General features: G+C 47.6%; 9 protein-coding genes across 9 annotated transcripts; 5 read left to right on the top strand and 4 right to left on the bottom strand.

The window, feature by feature from the left end:
- Nucleotides 1-168: 168 nt before the first annotated feature.
- On the bottom strand, nucleotides 169-2,290 carry N7469_009769 (Cupin domain protein; the record flags this gene model as incomplete). The annotated part of the gene is made up of 5 exons (XM_056648674.1): nucleotides 169-422; nucleotides 494-742; nucleotides 808-1,923; nucleotides 1,992-2,164; nucleotides 2,229-2,290. 5 exons carry the CDS (start codon nucleotides 2,288-2,290, stop codon nucleotides 169-171), a joined length of 1,854 nt encoding a protein of 617 aa, XP_056495805.1.
- A 275-nt stretch (nucleotides 2,291-2,565) lies between these two features.
- N7469_009768 (ribonuclease H2 catalytic subunit RNH201) lies at nucleotides 2,566-3,597 on the top strand (the record flags this gene model as incomplete). Its single annotated transcript, XM_056648673.1, has 1 exon — nucleotides 2,566-3,597. One exon carries the CDS (start codon nucleotides 2,566-2,568, stop codon nucleotides 3,595-3,597), a length of 1,032 nt encoding a protein of 343 aa, XP_056495804.1.
- Nucleotides 3,598-3,824: 227 nt separating this feature from the next.
- On the bottom strand, nucleotides 3,825-5,168 carry N7469_009767 (peroxisomal membrane protein PEX16; the record flags this gene model as incomplete). The annotated part of the gene is made up of 4 exons (XM_056648672.1): nucleotides 3,825-3,948; nucleotides 4,008-4,848; nucleotides 4,910-4,945; nucleotides 5,015-5,168. The coding sequence occupies 4 exons, from the start codon at nucleotides 5,166-5,168 to the stop codon at nucleotides 3,825-3,827; spliced, it is 1,155 nt and encodes a 384-aa protein (XP_056495803.1).
- A 398-nt stretch (nucleotides 5,169-5,566) lies between these two features.
- Nucleotides 5,567-7,450, bottom strand: N7469_009766 (SAE2 C-terminal domain-containing protein; the record flags this gene model as incomplete). The annotated part of the gene is made up of 1 exon (XM_056648671.1): nucleotides 5,567-7,450. The coding sequence occupies one exon, from the start codon at nucleotides 7,448-7,450 to the stop codon at nucleotides 5,567-5,569; it is 1,884 nt and encodes a 627-aa protein (XP_056495802.1).
- A 214-nt stretch (nucleotides 7,451-7,664) lies between these two features.
- Nucleotides 7,665-9,380, top strand: N7469_009765 (WD domain protein; the record flags this gene model as incomplete). The annotated part of the gene is made up of 3 exons (XM_056648670.1): nucleotides 7,665-7,828; nucleotides 7,888-8,132; nucleotides 8,185-9,380. The coding sequence occupies 3 exons, from the start codon at nucleotides 7,665-7,667 to the stop codon at nucleotides 9,378-9,380; spliced, it is 1,605 nt and encodes a 534-aa protein (XP_056495801.1).
- A 1,095-nt stretch (nucleotides 9,381-10,475) lies between these two features.
- On the top strand, nucleotides 10,476-11,662 carry N7469_009764 (uncharacterized protein; the record flags this gene model as incomplete). Its single annotated transcript, XM_056648669.1, has 6 exons — nucleotides 10,476-10,509; nucleotides 10,797-10,816; nucleotides 10,936-10,970; nucleotides 11,043-11,071; nucleotides 11,157-11,450; nucleotides 11,522-11,662. 6 exons carry the CDS (start codon nucleotides 10,476-10,478, stop codon nucleotides 11,632-11,634), a joined length of 525 nt encoding a protein of 174 aa, XP_056495800.1. The 3' UTR covers nucleotides 11,635-11,662.
- Nucleotides 11,663-12,170: 508 nt separating this feature from the next.
- Nucleotides 12,171-14,349, bottom strand: N7469_009763 (uncharacterized protein; the record flags this gene model as incomplete). Its single annotated transcript, XM_056648668.1, has 6 exons — nucleotides 12,171-12,371; nucleotides 12,449-13,554; nucleotides 13,610-13,760; nucleotides 13,824-13,854; nucleotides 13,920-13,929; nucleotides 13,992-14,349. 6 exons carry the CDS (start codon nucleotides 14,347-14,349, stop codon nucleotides 12,171-12,173), a joined length of 1,857 nt encoding a protein of 618 aa, XP_056495799.1.
- A 301-nt stretch (nucleotides 14,350-14,650) lies between these two features.
- N7469_009762 (aldo/keto reductase) lies at nucleotides 14,651-15,730 on the top strand (the record flags this gene model as incomplete). Its single annotated transcript, XM_056648667.1, has 3 exons — nucleotides 14,651-14,710; nucleotides 14,828-15,111; nucleotides 15,184-15,730. The coding sequence occupies 3 exons, from the start codon at nucleotides 14,651-14,653 to the stop codon at nucleotides 15,728-15,730; spliced, it is 891 nt and encodes a 296-aa protein (XP_056495798.1).
- A 703-nt stretch (nucleotides 15,731-16,433) lies between these two features.
- N7469_009761 (uncharacterized protein) lies at nucleotides 16,434-18,682 on the top strand (the record flags this gene model as incomplete). Its single annotated transcript, XM_056648666.1, has 2 exons — nucleotides 16,434-16,475; nucleotides 16,532-18,682. The coding sequence occupies 2 exons, from the start codon at nucleotides 16,434-16,436 to the stop codon at nucleotides 18,680-18,682; spliced, it is 2,193 nt and encodes a 730-aa protein (XP_056495797.1).
- Nucleotides 18,683-19,942: the final 1,260 nt, after the last annotated feature.

Genomic DNA, 19,942 nt, shown 5'->3' with positions numbered 1-19,942 from the left:
GATACGTTTGTAAATGACTTTCTAATTCCTATTTGACCTTTCACTGGATCCTCCATTCCCAATTATCAGAGATAGTAGATTAAAAGACATAACTCCGTGACTCCTCCACTAGTAAAGAATACATATCGCTGAAGAAACAAGACAAGCAGAATTGGTATCGTGACGCATTCAACGACATGGACTGAGCTTCAATAGCAAACTCGGGTATAGCCAAGATGTAAGCTTAGTTCGCAGCTTTCTGTTTGCCTTTACGACCTCGGCCAGTCTTTGGCTTAGCATTAGCATTGCCTTCAGACTGGCTTTCTGCTCCCGGGGTTGGGATATGGGTTCTGCGGATTCTTCGTCCCCTTCAGGTACACAGCCTTGAGTGAAGAAAAGCCTTGCTTCTTTATCATAGGGATTTGCGAAGCTATACATATTGCCTATTGATCGAGCAAAATCTAGTTAGTACCAAGGACATCAATGTCGTTAGGGTTTATAGAATGAAACTCACCTCGAGGGACCTGGAAGACACAGCCTTTGCCTGCACTGAATCCGACACCAGATACATCGACTAAGACCCGGCCATGGCAGACGTAGAATACCATGTGCATTTTCTTTGAGTTCTTTGCCTTCTTGACACCCTCTGGTGGAAGATCCACAATGCCAGATCCGATGAAAGAAGAAGTGAGCAATTTGGCGAAAAGGAATGTAGATCCCTTGACCTCTTTCGGTTTGATACCAACAGGGGCATAGGCGATTTCTTTGCAAAGACTTGGTTAGAAACAAAATATGGAAAGATATTCTGAGATCTGCTGGTCTTCTTACCGGTGACTTCCTCTTGGGTGGCATTTCCTGCGACAGGATCCCATTTCGGTACAATTCCATGAAGAACACCATCCTCCTTCTCCCATTCATCCTGATTTGGATCTTCTTCGTCCGAAGAATCATGTTGGCGCTTCTTGGACTTGCTTGACTTGCCCCTTTTCCCACTCTTCTTTCCTTTGCCCCTATTCTCTGGTTCGAGCTCTTCAGTGCGGATAATTTCCTTAATTGTAGATAATGGGTAGCGTTGCCCTTCAGCCGCCTCTCCATCGCCAAAGACACACCGTTCATTGCGCCAATATGCAAGGGGTCTGACAGAGACACGCCCTGAGCGGGTGTGGGTAGTGACACTGTCGGAGGGATTCTCGCGCTTGAGGATATATAAGCTGCGACCCTTCAAAGGGCCTGAACGCTGGGAGTAATTCTCCACAACTTTGTCCAATTTTGGGTCCAATGGTTCTTGAGGTCGAGTTTCCTTGGTGACCTTTGGTTTCTTGGCCGGTCTGGCTTCGGGTTCCTCCTCTTCAGCAGCGCGTGAAGCCTTCGCTGGCCGACCACGTCGACCACCACTTGATTTGCCCTTGTTGTCCGCGGTGGTTTTTGCAGCGGGTGCTTTTTGCGTTGATTGAGCTGGCTTTTCGACTGGGCGCGGTGGTTCTTGTTCCTCGCCTGCATCGCTATCTGATTGATCTAAATCTTCCTCAATGGGTTCGGCGATTTCATCGTGGGGCATGGTATCATTGCCATAGTCATATCCATCTTCGGGGTCATCTTGGACGGCAAATGAGGCATTCTCGTCTTGCTCTTCATCGGAGAAATCGTTCAGTGTTGTATCGGGCACCACCTTTGCTTTCTGTGAAATACTCTTTCTGTTATTCGGACCAGCATTCACTGAGCGGGCGCCCAGAGGAGAAGGATCTTGTCGGGAGTTTCCATTGGCAGCAAGCAAGCTCTTTCCATCAGACGGACTCGATAAATCTTGTTCTGGCTCTGAAGATTGAACGCTTGGAGATCTGTGTGTGTTTCGCGTCACGCCTTTGACTGGTGATTGCGACGCCGGCGGTAAATTTTGTGAGCGCTTGTCGGCGTGAAGAAAGTCCATAGGACCAGGCGCATTTTCTATATTTTCCGATGCGGCGTGAGTATGTTGACTCGCGACTCTCAAAATAATAATGCCTCGCACTCACCATACTCAATCGACATCTCAGACCCGTTAGAACCTCTATCATCCTCCTCCTCTTCCTCTTCATTAAAGCCATTTAGCTTTGCGGGTGATTTCTCAGGCGATGAAAATAGCCCCTCCACTTCTTCCATTCCATGTTCGTCGCGTCGACCTTCTTTCAATGTAAGACCAGTTCGTCTGTGTTGTATTATCTCCATTAGCATGTAGTACGCGCGCACAGCCATAGCTGAGAGCAACTCACCTTCCTGCAGTCCCGACATTTGAGTAGTCGTACTCGCGAGCTTTCCCGAGTCCACGAGCCATATTTGGCTTGAGTAAATGATAAGCAATCAACAATAAAAAGAAGACAATTGACTCTATACAGACTACAACAAAGAAGGGTGTAGTGAGTTAGTGAGTGAGTGAGTGAGTGTGGTGGGGAGGAATGATGCGACGGGAATTTGGGGGGGGGAAACGTGCAGGAGGAACGCGCCGCGCTAAATTCAGACGCGTCTATTCCTTTTCCGCATTCCCCAGTTTGCTTCAACCTCTTCTTTTTCTTACTGGAATTACCATCGTTACTATACACAGCCAACATCATGACTGTAGAAGATACTTCTCAAGATTCTACATTTATTCCTCCTAGTGTGGAAAAAGATCGGGTCCTTTCAGGCGAATCCTATGCTTATTATACGCCCTGTCCGGCTGCAATCACGCCTCACGATAAGTCGAATCCGGCACAGAGCGCGACACAGAGTACACCATGTGTGTTAGGTGTGGATGAGGCCGGTCGTGGTCCGGTTCTAGGGCCTATGGTCTATGGTGCATTTTACCTGCCAATTGATTTACATCACTCTCTTTTGGCAGAGGAACATAGCTTCGACGACAGCAAAGTCCTCACACCCGGTGTTCGCGCCAATCTCATGCGTCTGCTCAATACCCCCGGTCAGAATCTCTATGAGTCTTGCGGATACGCAATCAAATTACTTTCCGCTCGAGATATTTCTTCCGGTATGATGAAACCGGGGACAGGGGTGTATAATCTGAATGCTCAGGCGATGGATGCTACGATTGAGATTATCCGTGGGGTTGTGGAGGATCGGGGTGTCGATGTGCGAGAGGTTTATATTGATACGATTGGTAATCCGACTACATACCAGCAGAAATTGGAACGGATCTTTCCTTCACTGAAGATCACTGTGGCTAAGAAGGCAGACTCGTTGTATCCGTGTGTTAGTGCTGCTAGTGTGGCGGCCAAGGTCACGCGTGATGTTGCTCTTGAGGTTTTGTACGAGGCTGTTCTACGAGAGCAATCATTGGATATCAACTCTGCAGCGCCGGAGGGTTGGGGGAGTGGATATCCCTCGGATTCCAAGTGTGTCGGCTGGCTTCGACGTAATATGGATCCTGTGTTTGGCTGGGGCAACGAATGTCGTTTCAGCTGGGGGACAGCAAAGGAAATGCTGGAAGTCAAAGGAGGAGCACGGGTTGATTGGCCAGATGATGATGATGATGATGGGAATGGAAATGGAATGCTGAGTGATTTTCTTTTGAGTGGAGGGCCTGGTAAAACTTCGGGACAGAATGGTTTACAAGAATGGTTTGGCCAGAAACAAGCCGAGATCTTATAACGATATGATTTGATCTGGCATTATAATAATGAAGCTAATAGAACAATGACGATACCCTTTTCCAAATATACGCAGGACCAAGAATGAAAACATAAGAGAGATATATCGGATGCAAATGTCATAAATAACAGAGAAGAGAAACAAAGAGCAACAAGATTATATGGTAACCCCGGCAGAAGGGATTCAAAACTGGGTATCATGTAAGAAGGTAAAGCATGCAAAGAGAATTATAGCGTGGCAGTGGAAAAGTAGTAGTTATCCCACAGATATTCGTAGTCTTCCACCACACTACCGACCAAGTCCAGCAATGGCTTGCCCTTCATCTTACCAGTCAGACTGTGTAGCCAAGACCTGTTTATCATGTTAGCATTTTGTTCATAACTACAAAGGAGTCAGGGAAGTCTTCATACTTGGTAATGTTCTCGTAGAATGCACCCCGCATTATCCACCAGCCCATAGACCAGCCACGCTTCTTCAACTCCTCGCGCTCAAGTCCTGTCAAGCCCCGGAGACCTCCGGCAACACGTTCACGGAAATCCCGCTTAGCGAGCTGTCGACAGCCATATTCCATTCCGAAGCCAATCAACCAGGGCCGCCAGCTTCGCTTGTCTTTGCTCCATCTCTGCATTGCTAGTGCATATACAACTGGCCGCAGAATATACAGGATCTCTGCCAACTGACCTTGACCCGTAACTCGATGTAGGAGTGTTTTTGGGGGCTTGATGTCATCGGCAGTAAGAACTTTGGAAATGAGATAGTTCGATACATCATTCACGTCTGGAAGCGATGGGAGAGAAAGTCCAGTACGAGGCATCGTCCAACTCAAGTCGGATGAACGTTCACTGATTGGGGTCTGCATTCCATTCCAATCGCTTTGGTCCTCTTCTTGATCTACTGTTCTTGGATCGACTTCGCGCTCGGGAAGCGGGGGGTTGACCAAGGGTCTGGACTTGGTCAAACGAAGGAGCAGAAGACGGCAAACTGCTTTGGTGAATTCAATAAATACCACCACACGCCATCGAGTCTTTTGCCCGCGCCGACGCGCCGCCATCTCCCATAGGAGTTCTGTATATTGAAGCATCTGGAGCGCCAGTGCTACCCGGCGATACAACGAGGACCGCGATGTCCAGTATTTGGTATATCGCGTATGAGGGGTCGGTGGCTGTCGAGCAACTGTGGATGGAAGTTGCGAGATAACTCTCGCTACGAGGGAGTCATGGTAAAGAGACAGGAGCTGAACGCCGGAGTGGACTATGGAAGGTTGGTTAGACGATGAGTTTGTCGAGAGTTTTCTGTAGACTTCAAGACTAACCGCATTCTGAGGCAACTTCCGATTCACGATAGCGTCCTATCAGATGGAATTAAGAAGGTTAGTGTCCTTCCATGTAGTTGACGATATGCCCGTAATCGCACTCACCAGGGATGATGTAGGTCAGCGATCGCAAGGCAGACTCGACCTGTCCAACAGAGCTGGAATTCTTGGTCACGAAGTCCTCATAAAGTGCAAGCCACTTTGATGGCCCTAGCATCGCTGGAGATATTGGATTTTTGATATTTCGAACAGTCTCCATCATCATTCAAAGTGATTGCGGAGTCGCGGAGTTGGCAAAGGAGAGGTCGGGGAAGTCACGAGTCGCCAAGACTGACGGGCCGAGGTTGGATGCTTTCGGCTGTTTTGCATGAACATGTTAACTATACAATTTACATGTACGGTGATAAACATTGGTGATTTGAGTGATCAAGGGGGTTTTGGCGCATGATCGCAATACAGAAATCATTTAACTCCATGCAGTGATGGAATCATTTACATCAATCAATAGTACAGCTGGGCTATACTGTCAAGATAGATGCCTCGCGTGTCCATCATGGAACAAAACCATGTAGATAGGCTGATTTATAGCAAGCTCTTTATCGTAGTAAGTCTATATATTGGGTATATGAGAGCTCAAAAAAAAGATAGATTCATATCTCATTCATCCGCGAATGTCCAGAGCCCTTCGGGTCGCATTGCCTCTCGATATCGTTCCTCGATCTTGTCTCGCTCGAGATGACTCGCGGCCTCCCAGTCAGCCTCCAAATCTTGCGTACTAGGCATTTCCGTTCGCCAGAAACCTGGAGGTGTTCGAGGTCGTTGATGAGCATGACGGTGTCTTCCATACTGATTAGCGATGGCTCGGGCCTTGGCTTCAGTTAGAAGACGTTCGCGGTCTTCTGTATTCAGTTCATCGAGAGAGCGTCGCTCTTCGCCTAGATAAGCTTCGAGGAGCTTGTCATCTTCTTGCTGCTGTTCTGTAGAGTCCTTTGACGGAAGACCGCCAAGACGAGCCATGGCGCGAAAGCGATCTCCACAACAGCCAGGACGGGTGCAGCCTGAGAGACATTTACGCTCGTCTTTCTTGCGAACTACTGTGTCGTATGCGAAGTCCATTCCTTGGTTATAGTTTGGATTGATTTTGAAATGTGATAGATTAAGGTGCTCGAGGGGTCGAGCCCGGTATGGTTCGTCTTCGGGCCTTATTTGGGGGCATGAATCTTGTTCGGTCTCTTCGGTTTGTATTTGTTTCGGCTGACGCCGAGTTTGTTTGGAAGATGTAGCCATGGTATCACTTTTTTCCTTCGATTTGCCGTTTCGGGCTTTAGGGGTTGAAAAACGGTTGTTGGCTTGATTATCATGATTCTCATCGGCCCTATCTTCGATCCTTGACGGTAAATCACGCTCACTCCAGACCTTTCTTTTTTTGCCCTCAGGCTCGGGCACGGGGATCCTTTCTGGCCGGTGATTGCCATTAACTTGATTTAAAACAGATGGTTCTCGTGATAATTGATCATTTGATCTCTCACGATGAAGGTTGGTCGGGGTGGGTTGCTCATCGGGTTGATGCCCACAATCAATTTCTCCTTGGGGCTTTCGCTTTCTGGGTGTTTCAACGACATGGCCTATGTTATCGAGATCCTGCGTACTGGGGAAATGCTGGCCAATGGAGTGGATTGAGTTATGTGAAGGGCTTGACGAAAGGGGTTCGTTTTTGACGGCAACAGGCTCGTCAGAGACATTCTCTGTCGGGTGGGAGTCATTGGTAGACAAGACCCGTCTTCGCTTCCGGCTTTTGATGTCAGGTAAGGGAGGAAGTGTGTCTGGTGATACATCCTCCGAGATTTGATCGCCGAGGTTGATTGGCTGGCTTTCGGGTTCAATTTTGACATTGACTGGCGTATGCTGAGGCGAATTTGTTGTAGTTAAAGTTGATTGGAAAGACACTGCTTGATTTCCAATTAATGGTGGATTCGGATCATTTTTGGCATTATTGATCTCGATGTCTTCATTCGAGCTTCGTGCCCTTCGAAAAGTGACGGGTCTTCCATTTAGAACCAATGTAAACTCATTGCGTTCCAGTTGTTTGTCCACATAGCGTAGCTTTTTCTTATGCTGTAGAACTCTCGTTTTGAGGCCGCTCCACCCCTGAGTCATTGTTTGAAGATTCGAATAGAGGGCTGAGTATTTCTTCATGATATTCTTCTTCCACTTTTCGTCATCGTCATGGCTGGTTGCCCATACTTGCGTCGGAGCAAACTCATCTTCCAGATTATCAAATTGTTTAGGAAGTTCCAAGTCCTGGGGTCTGCTTTCAAATTGTTCAAGTTGTTCTTGAAGAGCAGATAAATGCGATTGAAGTTCTTGATTTTGCGATTCTAGAGCCTGTTGAGCTGATAAGGCTGCTGCAGCGTTCTTTTCTGCTTCTTCTGCCCGTTTTTGGAGATTGGAGATCCGGGACTCTAGATCTCGGTAAGCTGAAGTAAATGACGCCTCGCATGTCTCAGCTATTGAGCTATGAAGCTCTTTCAGAATGTCCATAAGGTCTAAACCTGTGACTGAATTGTCTTCTCTGATCAACAAATGTTCAAAAGCCGCGACTCGCGTCAACAACCACATAAAATCCACGTGATTTCTTATCGACAGCGCCGATAAGGGGCCGTTGACGTATCCCGCCATAGCGAAATGGGGATTTCTCTGTATTCTCCCAGGCTCGCAAAGGATGGATTGCAAATGATTTGTTGATCTGGTAAAAATGTCAAAGCGTCGCAGAGACTCGGATGAATCCGATGCGTCTACCCGCAAAAGGCGTCGCGATTCCTCCGCCGGTTCTATTGACCGTTTATCCTGTCTGAGTAATGAGCTTTTGCTTCATATCTTGTCGTTTCTGCCCATCTCTTCTTTGAGCGTGTGCCAAAGGTATGCCTTGGACCTCCCCATTTGTCGAGATCGGACAAAAACTGATTCTGCTGTCACAGATTATCCCGTCGTTTCAATACCCTTAGTGGGGACTCCGAACTTTGGAAACGTCAATATTATACCCAATGGGTGCTTCCTCGTGCTCGTCGTCTAGCCAGTGTTAGGCGCTCGTCCTTCCAGAATAAAACAGAATACTCGCCCAAGGTCTCGACATGGCTTGATCACGGTCATCTAGCAGCGGATGGAAAGGTGACGAATTGGAAAGGCCAATACCGGCTTCGACATAATTGGTCGCGTGGATCTTGTCGACTGAGCGAGGTCAAATTCCCCCCCCAGACCATATCCTCCTGTGCTAGCTAAACTATGCGCGGGAATTGTTTTTACGGCTGACTCTGACCATGGTCTTCAAGCTTGGGCGGCAAAGGATCCCGCAAATTGTCTGGCAACCGTCTCGTTCTCGAAGGGATCTGGGTTATCTAAGATATGCCCAACTGCACTGGCGGTCAGTGACCTGAAAGGATCACAGGAAATTGTTGTTGGGTTCGAAAATGGTCATTACAATCGTTATATCATGGACGATGAAACATCGCAGTTGGAATTCCGATCCTGTCATAAGGGATCCGGTGAGGGAGCCATCACCGCCATGGCAATCTGCTCGCCGTATCTTTTGATGGTATCCCATGATAAGATACTATCTTTGCATTACATTCACCCCGAAAAGACATCCGAACTACGAGAGCTGGCATCTCTAAAAGCGGACAATATGATTGCGCCATTGACACTGTCTCTTCGGACATCCAACTCAGAAATTGTGGCGACCATAGTGTATAGTTTCTTTCATATTGGTTGTGGATGGTCTCTGGGGATTCAGGAACTCCATTTTAGCAAACTTGGCCAACAGCTTCAATCACGGCTTACAAGTACTGTGGATTCGCAATATGGCATGCGGCCGCTACGCAACCTGCCATCGTCTACCAGACGACGCCATTCTGCTCTGGCTGATCCCCACGGCCAGTCAAATACTGAAGTCCCAGTCATGCCATCTATCCTGCACCAACAACCTCCCACTTCGATGTCTTATTCCCACCCCTACTTATTGACCTCACACGCGGACAATACCCTGACCATGTATCTGGTGGTTTCTAATTCCAACGACCTTTTTGTTCGAGGCGGCCAGCGTCTTTGGGGTCATACATCTTCTGTGTCCACAGTCCAGGTAACAAATCGCGGGAAGGCGATTTCTGTGGGGTCTCGAGGTGACGAGATCCGTATCTGGGAGCTTGAAATGGCCATACCTTCATTAGGAACTAGCCGGCCATTGAATGACGAAAGTAGCATTCAGGTCAACCCGGGAAACAAAGAAGAAGATCTTCACTTCGCCTCTCCACCAAAAAGAAGTCGGCCAGACGCTCGTGGTTTTGAGTTAGATTCCGACCTTGAGCAAGACTTCCCTTCCTCACAGCAATGTATTGGATTTGATGACGAGCGAGTTCTTCTCCTTCGAGAAAAGCCAGTCGGTACACAGCTACTGGAATGTTACGATTTCACGTAGATTTATCGCAGCAGAACATACGGAGAATCGAGTCTTGGCATGTAGACATGCCCTAACTTATGGCCTCTGGATTCCTTACATCATTCCTACTATTTTCCAATGCTTTCTGTCTAGCTCACCAAATTGATGGCATTGAATTCGTCTTTCGAATGGCAAAGCCAAGAGTATCACCCATGATGGGACGCTAACGCAGGTCCAGGGGTCCCCCGGGTAGCACAAGGTACTCGCCTTTCTCCACGAACTGGGGACCCTTGCGACTTTTGTGTTGCCAGGGGTATAAAAGCCACACCACCTCAGGGTGGATTTGATGATCTACATTTTATTGTTCACTTTTTTCTTTTCTTGGGGTGGTCTTCAATGGACCTTTTCTACTCGCAGCTATGCCTTGGCTCGGAGGTTGCCGGACAGCTACCGCAGTTTCGCTATGCACGGTTGAGGCGGCTCGGATAGCTCTTAGGCCATTTCTCAATTTCTCCAGGCAGGCCAATGCTTTTGTATTGGGGTAGTCGAGATTGGATACGATGGCCTTCAGAGAAAGAGAAAAAGATGGTGGATGATGACTATACTCGACCCTAGGGTGGTTTCACATTGATACACCTGAGTGTCTCACCTTGAGTCACCAACAGACTCCCACTCCCATCAAGACGATTGTGTTCGTACTAAGTACGCTCATGTCTATCTATTCTGATCTGAATAGATAAAGAGAATGGGATAATGAAGGGGACTAGCCAGAGGGCATCTATCAACGAGACCAAAAATGAGCCTGATGAACACTGGATACTTCTTCACAGCCTCATTCACAATCCCTATTGACACCTCCCAAAGAATACATCTAACAGAATCAAACTCCATGACTTTTATCATTATTCCATTTTTTTCAATCCAACAATTTGCGCTCTCCAAGTGACTTAAATTGAATCATCATTTTGTGGTGGTCAAGCGGGTTCGTCCGAAACGAGCAACTTGGGAAGTTTTCTCCTCAGGCCCCCGCACTAACAAATTTCAACTTCTTCCTCTTCCCCTCCCTTTCTCTTCTCACTCAACCTTTTTTGAAAACCTCCCCCCACTCGTCTTTTCGACTCCTATACCTTCAAAATGGATCCCCGTGCTACTCGTTCTTGCTATAACTGTGCGTCTACTTAATCCATCCTCCAACGAACCTTGCCTTGGAAAGAAAATGGAAGTCCCAAAAAAATAGGTGGTTCGCCTCTGAAATGGTCTAGCCCGCACAATGTGATCTCTCATGTTGGAATGAGATTGACTTATCTTTGGCATGAGATTCTTCACTGCGTACCTTTCCGATCGGATCAAACCATTCTTTTTATCTTCCTATACCTCTTTTTTTCTGGCTTCAATTCCCTGCGCGTCCTTCCATCGCACGATGTTTTTTTTTGACTGACATTTTTTTTCTCGTAGGCGGTGACGCATCCCACCAGGTAAAGATTTCCCCCTTCTCAACGCCGAACAAGACAAAAAGAGGACTACAATCTGGATTTGAATTCGGCAAATGGAAGTTTTTTAAGTCATGATTTGAAGCTTACTGGTTGATGTTTAGGCTAAGGATTGCCCCAAGAAGGGTACTCCCACCTGGTAAGTGTGGCCCCGCATCAGAAAAGATGGGCTTAAAAAAAGAGCTGTAGAAGCTAACGGTTCTGGATATAGCTACAACTGTGGTGGCGAGGGTCACGTCAGTAAGTTACTCATTGATACAATCAATCGTCCAATAGGATACGGTTATGTGTCAGATATCTAATCGTTCATCTTTTTTTTTTTCAGACCGTGACTGCCCTCAACCCCCCAAGGAGCGTGCTTGCTACCGCTGCGGTATGACCGGTCACCTGTCTCGTGAGTGCCCTCAGGGTGGTGCTCCCGGTGGCTACGGTGCCCCCGGTGGTCAGGAGTGCTACAAGTGCGGCCAGGTCGGACACATTGCTCGTAACTGCTCCCAAGGTGGTGGCTACGGTGGTGGCTACGGCGGCGGCTACGGTGGTCGTCCCCAGACCTGCTACTCTTGCGGTGGATTCGGCCACATGGCCCGTGACTGCACTCAGGGTCAGAAGTGCTACAACTGTTCGTCTTATCTATCTCATTTAAATCTTCAATCTTCAATAATGAGGATGTCTGTACTAATTCTATTTTAGGTGGCGAGGTCGGTCACGTCTCCCGTGACTGCACTACTGAGGCTCGTGGTGAGCGTGTTTGCTACAAGTGCAAGCAGCCCGGTCACGTCCAGGCTGCCTGCCCTAACAACTAAACGTCGGGTCTTCCCAAGCTCCCAAAAAAAAAAACTTCTGATGCGATGTCTTTTTGTTTGAATGTGTCCTATTGTGGACTCTCAATAATGCTTTTTTCCTTTTCCTCTTTACTCTTTTGATCTTTGATCTTTTCTGCATGCGCCACGATCTGAGATGTCTATTTCCCCGGATTCTTTTGGAATTTGTATTATCACTCACGGATTGAATCACGAACCATGGACTTTTTTCGCATTCTTTCCACATGGCTGCTACTGCATCTTTACTATACTTTTTTCACCTTGAAATATTCTTCCCCCTTTCCGTGTCTACCGGGCTTCGCGCGTGGAAAGTGAGACAAAAGTGTGCAATTGGCGATTTGGCTTGCAAGTGAACTGGGTATGGGATTCCTTTTTTGGGCGCTTTACAGGAGATATTTAGGTGCATGGGGAAATGCATATCGACCCTCCATAAGAGTCTTCCTTCTAGAACAGTATATATAAGTCAGGACTAAGTATATGTATTTCTGTGTCCGGGTCTGCACATCCCCCCATTGCTCTTATGAGCTGCAACTGCACATCATGGCTCGCTTGTACTTTGGTACGTCGCCGCAGAATCGCTCCTCTTCCGATGCGTTAAGGCCCCATTCTTCTTTGAATGGGTTGAGGCTCATCTGCATGACTCGGTCAAGGACTTCGCGATCTCCCTTGCGCTCCACGCGCTCGATGATCTCGTCCAGAATCCAACCACGAGGAATGAACTAGAGTAATTGAGATTAGCCAGAAGCTTTTTATGATAGATGGTTTAGTTGAGTGGAGTTTTCAGGGTGTATCTTACGTTGGGGTTGACAGCCTTCATGGCTGCTTGTCTTTCCGTTTCATTCTCGGCACCCCAGTCCTCTAATGCGCGGGATCGCCAGTTATCGAGCCATTTGGCAATACGGTCTCTAGCTGAAGCGTCTGTCTCGCCAATACCACCGAATCCTTCAGTGTGCCAGAAAATAGACGCCTTTTCAGTCCTCTTCTCCTCTGTATCCAGGTCCGAAAGAGATAGTCCCGAAAGTCGGCGGAAGAAATGATTGAAGTCCAATTCCAGTGCTTCAAGTGTATCCAGCATATCGGAGAAAAGGGTTTGGAAGTCTGATTCCTTTTGCGTCTTGAGACCTAGTCTTTGACTCATGAGACTTTTGTATTCGTTTAAGAAGACGGCCTTGAATTCCTCGCCTGCTCGTTCAATGATGGTTTCGGCTCGCTTGATAATTTCTGGCTCCATTTCCTCGGTCACGCCGTCTTTTGCGAAGCCCTCTTCGTCTACTCGGGGTCCTGCACCGATAAGTTCTCCAAGTGATTCACCAAGTCGTACGAGATTCCACCAAATGATGCTGGGTTGGTTCTTGTAGGCGTATCGTAGCATGTGGTCATCATGGTTGGGAGTGTAGGATGGATCAAAGTTATCCATAAATGCAAATGGGCCGTAATCCAGTGAGAGACCGTATATCGAAGTGTTGTCGGTGTTAAGAACTCCGTTCATGAATCCATATGCTTGCCATGCAGCAACTGTCTTTGCGTTACGCCGAGTGATTTCTCGGTAGAGTCTTGCAAAGCGATTCTCTTCGACTCCTTGGTGCTCTTGAATCTCATCGCGGGAAATTCCTCGTTGAGGACTATCCATCTCCGCAGCCGTTTGCTCCTCTCGTACGTTAACGGCTGCTGGGAGGTTTTCCCATCCGCCAAAGACATCCTCTGCGATAAAAGTGGAGAGTTGCCTGATTAAATCACGTTCTCCTCGGACACGGAGAAGGTCAAATGTTCCGATTCTCAGCCAGGACTCGGCGAATCGAGCTACAATTGCACCGGGCTCGAGACGCTCTCGTAGTACCTTGTCTTTGGGTAGTAGGGTAAGAGACAGTGCTCGGGTTGTCGGTACGCCAAGGGCATTCAGGGCTGAAGACGTCTAGTATTAGCCGAATGTGAAGTTAGGTTCACTCTGGGATATTACCTTCGGATACAATATATTCTCGAATGCTCGATCGAAGTACGGCCTTGCCATCTGCGAATCGCGAGTATGGCGTCCTTCCGGCACCTTTCAACTGTAGCTCATACCGAGTCTTCGTCTGTGGGTTGGTGCTTTCAAAAAGACTGATTGCACGCTGTCAATTTATCTGGTTAGTCCACGTTTTTTGATATCAGGGTCTTTTATTTGCATAACATACTCCGTCTCCCAATTGTCCCGCCCATGAGCCACTGCATGAGTCAGTTTTGGATCCCTGCTATAGTTTAAAGGTAGGTATGTATCCTTGATGACTTACAATTGCCAGCCTGCAGTCAATCATATGTTAGATATCAAGTTTGTGTGTTCATCCCAGTGGCGAAGTACTCACCTCCATAGCACTGCGCCCACGGATATATTCCACCACTCTCCTCTTTCCACGCAAAGTCATTGCCAGAGACAAGCGCCTGAAATTCCGGTGTCTTTTCCTCTCCAGCCTTGATCCCCAAGTCTTCCATAGCCCTTGGGCTCACGCCAAGTAGCTCTGGCGCCTCAGCTGGTTCAGGCCGAACATACGTAAACAATGCACCCCTCACCATTCGAGGGCCTAGAGACTCTCTTGGAGCCTTATGCGATGCCTCTGGTGTTTCAAAGGACGGATCAGCCGGTAGCTTTGAAGTAAATACATTTGATTTTGGCAGCTCTGAGATAGAGACCCCAGCGCTCCCGGTTGAGAGATGAGACGCCATTTGACTCAACCGGTTCCTAGGTAATGATGACGGACGAAGTGCTGTGGACATAAAACGATGTGTCGAACAAACACGAGCTGTGCGTACCGATAACATGAAGGATGGTTCAGGATGAAGAGATTGGAAGTATGAGTTTATGTACATTTCACGCGGCCAAAAAGCCGAGGTGGAGCGGGCTCAGGTGACATCATGGCAATTATTAATTCCGCGCGGGTATTTTTTGGCCTAGACCGAATATTCACTTGAATACGCTCTTTTCCTTTCATATTTCTGAATAATCAGGAGATTAATCATTGCAACCATGACAGCTCAACCAGAAGTTCCAACACTTGAATTGAATGATGGTTCCTTAATCCCGATTGTGAGTCATCTAATACAGAAATGGATGCTATAGCAGGATATAGTACCTCGCTGCGCTACCCCTCTATCCCCCCCCTTTCTTTCAACTTGAATGTTCTACTAATTGTCGGGTCTATAGCTGGGCTATGGAACTGGTACTGCATGGTATAAGACTGCTGGGGATACCAGTATTAACCGTGAATTGGTCGATTCGGCAAAAACTGCTGTGAAACTAGGATATAAACATCTCGACGGGGCTGAGGTCTATCGAACTGAAGAAGAGTTGGGCCAGTCCATTAAAGAGAGCGGCGTTCCACGAGACGAACTATTCGTTACCACTAAGGTGAATCATACCAGGATCGATGATATCCCTGCGGCAATTGAAGATAGCCTGAAGAAGCTTCAGCTTGATTATGTTGATCTGTAAGCTCTACTCCCCTAAATACTGGCTGGGCCTACTTGCAAATTGAAGACTTTACATACTAATGGCTCAAGGTATTTGATTCATGCTCCCTTTTCTGCGACAAGCGAGACCCAGCTTCAGTCGGCATGGGCTGCCATGGAGCAAGTCAGAGCTGCAGGGAAAGCCCGGTCTATTGGTGTATCCAACTTCTTACAAAACCACCTGGAGACAGTTTTGAAAACAGCCAAAGTTGTCCCCGTCGTCAACCAGATCGAGTACCATCCCTACCTTCAACATGGAGATCTGGTACCCTTCCAGGAAAGCAAGGGGATCAAAACAGTCAGCTATTCAGGCTTGGTGCCTATTACTCGAGCTCCAGGTGGCCCTCTCGATCCGCTCTTGTCGGGCTTGGCTAAGAAGTATGCGGTCAATGAATCTGAGGTCTTACTGCGCTGGACCGTAGACCAAGGATACGTGTCAATCACTACCAGCAGCAAGGAGGAACGGCTGGCTAGTTATCTCCGCGCATTGTCATTCAAGCTGACCCCCCAGGAAATCAAGGAGATTTCGGATTTGGGTCAGCAGAAACATTACCGCGCATTTTGGCGTGAAAAATTCGCCGAGGATGATCGGTCCTGACTGTGATGTGATCCAGTATCAAATTCTACCTACACGGTATGAGATAGACTCCGTATACATAGAAAGGGAGAACGGACGGCACTTGTCTCTATGAACTACTTCCATGTCTATGGTAGATACATGCTCGACGATTATCTTTGAATATCAATCTGGCTAGTGGCTTCTTTATTATCATCTACTGTCCCTGGTCTCTTGAATATGGCATGATTTCTGTTATTCTTCTTCAAGCCAATTCCTTGAACTATTCGGTGGTATTTTTAAAGCACTATAATCAATCATCATCTAGACCATTGAATCAGTATTGATCTCAAGTCGATTGTTGAAGTCGAAGGGATATCGCGTGCCCCAAAAGCAGCGAGGCGGGCAGCCCCGAAAGGGAAACCCCCAGAATTGCCATTTCGACCTTTATTCAACTCTCTTTCTCCCCTCCCCCCTAAATCACCCAAAAACGCCCCTCGGTCATTTATTCCCCCCTCCTTTATCTCCTCCGCAAGGCTTTCTTAGAGAAGACGCGCTCTGAGATGCCCTGAGGTGATTCCCCTCCTCCCGGGGTCCGCAGATCTGACCCGCTTCTCGATGTTTTGACCCGCATTCGGTTCTCTCTCTCTCTCTCCCCCCCCAAGGCGCATGCGACTCGCGTGGCTGTCCTCTCATAACTGCAGCTTATCGCATCCTTAATTCAGGAACGTATCAATCTTATTCGATGGTGACGCCGAAGCAAATCGCAAACTCCGCGGATTGCGATGTCGGTGAACGACTTACCCCCTCTCTGCGGACTCATCAATCTCCCATACCAGTCAGCCATATGCATCTGACCTCGAAGCTCTGGACCAGCGACTAAAGCGTTTATCGGAGGACATCCTTCCACTTCACCCTTACCTTCTTACTTTACCGACGAATGCCCCATTCCGACTAGGATCCCGCTCTGCGAACAATTGGGCGGTTGGCCATGATCGACCGTTCAGCACGGAGGAACAACAACTTCAGTATATGACCTTTTTGACACATCACGACGGAGATTCTTTATTAGTAGCTGTTGGCGATTGGTCTGACGAGTCGGGACATATGGTGGACGATCGTCCTGCAGTCACGAACACCACGGAGAACCCTAGAGACGCAGTCGCCAAAAAGAAAATCAGTTTGAAAGATTACAATACACAGAAGACTAGTACTCCCGGCCCTACTTCTATAGCTCCAGACAACCAAAGTCGACCGAGATCAGCCACGGGCAAACGCGACGATTCTACGGCGCGTGCGACGACCCCAGACCTCACAAAGACGACCGACAGGCTAGATCCAAGGCCAACACACCTCAAGTCGCAACCACACGTCTCGCCCAGAAAAGACCCTAAGAAACGGCCCTCTATGTCCCATATCGACTTGACTTCACAAATACACAAGCCTTCTGAAATGCACTCTCCTAAGAAAGCGCGACTATCGCCTGAGAAGGAGCAGCGCATGGAAAACGCGACGGCCAGATCACGATCGCCAAGACTACCTGCGCTTTTATCGCCTACCCTCCCACCTACCTCCGGACCGAGACTCCCCCGATTACTGTCACCGACCTTGCCACCAGATATTGAGAAGGAATTGGCCAAGATTGGGGGACAGTCTCCTGTCCATAATCCACCGAAACGCGAAAATGCGGCTGCGAAGTCGAGACGTAGTGACGAGGTTCAATCTAGGTCAAATAATTCCGTGAACAGTGGAACCAATACGAATCATCAAGTCAACCGTACAGCAGCTGGGGCCACTCCGCCGCGACGCATCGTTTGTCTCAAATATGGCAGATCAAATCGGAAGAGAGTAGAGGCCCTCCTCAAATTTTCCACAAAAAAGAAAGCTCCTCAAATGAGCTCTACGCCTAGCGCGGACACGGATCTAGACGAGGTTTCTCATGCTGAAAGGAGGAGAGAAGATGCTAGCCATTCGCGCCATAGTCTCGCCTCCAAGAAGGTCAAATCCATGACTTCTACCGACAAACCCTCCACGCCATCATTCCATGCACCTACTCAGAACAAGGCCAAACCAGTTTCTTTAACGCCGGTGAAAGAGCACAAGAATATACCATCGCGCCATAGTGAACATGGCGATGGCGATGGCAGGACTCCTATAAATCCGGCAAATAAACGTTATTCCACCGATATAGGAGCAAAAAGATCACCCTCACAGCCAGAAAGTCGTTCTCGCGAGAGCGATCGTCGTGCATGGCGAGATGAATTCCAGAAATTCAGTAGCATTGGCCGAGATTTGAAGCATGCTTCAGAACGCTATACAGCCATGACAGGACCTTCGGTTGAAGACGAGAAGCTATCGGTTGTGACTGCTATTGAGGCAATCCTTTCTTTCATACTTGCATTCGTCGCAGACAACCAATGTAAGATACTCGCACGTCAGGTTGGTGATTCCTCTTCTTGGGTCTCGATTCTGGCGTACTGGCGAGTAGTCAGGAAGAGAAGCGTTTCATATCCGATCTTACACGGACTCTCTTTACTGCTTGGTGCAGTTTCTTACGATGCAATTCATGAACTGGATCTCGAACGTCTCGCCATTAGTCCATTACCAACAGAACATACCCCTGTCCCCACGCCAGGAAGTGACAATCACCCGGCCCCTCCAGACGAGCATAAGAAGACCTGGGACAAGTTCGTGGAACTCAAAAACCGTCTTCCAGAGTGTTACCGTGAATCGCAAAAATTATGGCTAGAGGGTTCCAGAATTCTTTCAGAAGATGTTCTCAATCAAGAATTTCCAACCACATGGTCAGGACGATCTCATAATCATACTGATCGAGGAAGGATACCTTTGAAAGCGGGTGATTATGTGGGTGACTATTTCCTACCACTCGGTGGACCGACTCAGCCTATTGAGATAGTGCGGTTTAGTTGGTCACTTCTTCATGAATGGTGTTCACAGGAGGGTGTTGAATGGCATGAACGACTCGTTCTCTGATACAGTTCTTCGGCCACTTCGCCAACCATATCCTGTAGAACTTTTGCACCTCTTGCCTTGGCCTTGTAGCGTTTTTGTTATTCACCATTCCTCCCCTTGTCAGTGCCCGTCTTAATTCCTTTTTTGTGCTAAGTCTGTTCCTCTTTCGAACATGACCAAATGGCACTGGCGTTTTCAGATTTCTCGACTTGACTGATTTTGTCTATGATACCACAGCGCTAGGGACTCACTGCATTGACTGTACTTAGTATATTATCTCAATGATAATTTGACTATTTTGGATTCTTGTACATGTAATTTTAGATTAAGCTGTCATCCATCATCCTCGCAGTTTACCTTCAGGCTTCTGTCCTTCTCCATCTTACATTATTGTGGTGCCCATAGTATTAACTAATAAACTTACGGACTTTTTATCCTCTATACTAACTAGCAGATACCCAGTCCATATCTACTAGTTAGGTGCTTCGGGTATTTACCCAGAGTAGGGCAGTTCACCAGACTATGGGCATTGTCATACGTATATAGACCTACTCTACTCCAGTGTAATTAACACCCTGTGCTATGGTCGATATGGTTTGCTCCCTGATCGTTGGATAGGTGGATATAGCTGCAGTACCTGCCTAACTGATTTATGCTGTGACTGCGGAGACGACTTCCAATCAACGTCTGTGGCCCAGGGCATAGCCTAGTCTCTGTTCCAAACCGCGAAGATCTCCCGCAGGGCAAGGCATATTTCAACGATGAACCGGTTCCAATCACTCAAATCTATAGAGATATTAGGCAGATATGGTAGTTTTGAGTCCTTATTGATGTTACGCTAGCGTTTTTCTTGAATCTCTATTGCCATGGCATCGATCTAGAGCAAACAGCTCGAAATGAACCGTGATTCCGCATAGCCCATGCCTCCGTTCCCATTTCATACTTTCCCAGTGAAATTGCAATCCCAACATTTCTAGTCCTGATGATTTATCTAATAATATTATTGTAAAGATATAGGACAGTCCAGGACTGACAATACAAATATAGATGCTTCCTGCTAGACTCTGAAGAAGACGAATACGCACAACGCGAGCTGATTGAATCATCGAGACATTTGAGGTACGCTGGGAGGTTTGGATATAGGAGTTAAGAAGCATAGCGGAATTTTGCCTACCCAGGTATACACACTATGTTCCAGGATGAATATATCAAAAGCGGCTGGGAAAGACAGGCTTGATAGAAGACGTGAATACTACCATCATCCAGCAAGCTGTGTCACAT

Source organism: Penicillium citrinum (genome assembly GCF_028827155.1).
Source record: "Penicillium citrinum strain IBT 23319 chromosome Unknown utg000009l:1.0-4274883.0:1.0-4276374.0, whole genome shotgun sequence".
Taxonomy (NCBI): domain Eukaryota; kingdom Fungi; phylum Ascomycota; class Eurotiomycetes; order Eurotiales; family Aspergillaceae; genus Penicillium; species Penicillium citrinum.
This window is presented reverse-complemented; position numbering and strand designations above follow the sequence as displayed.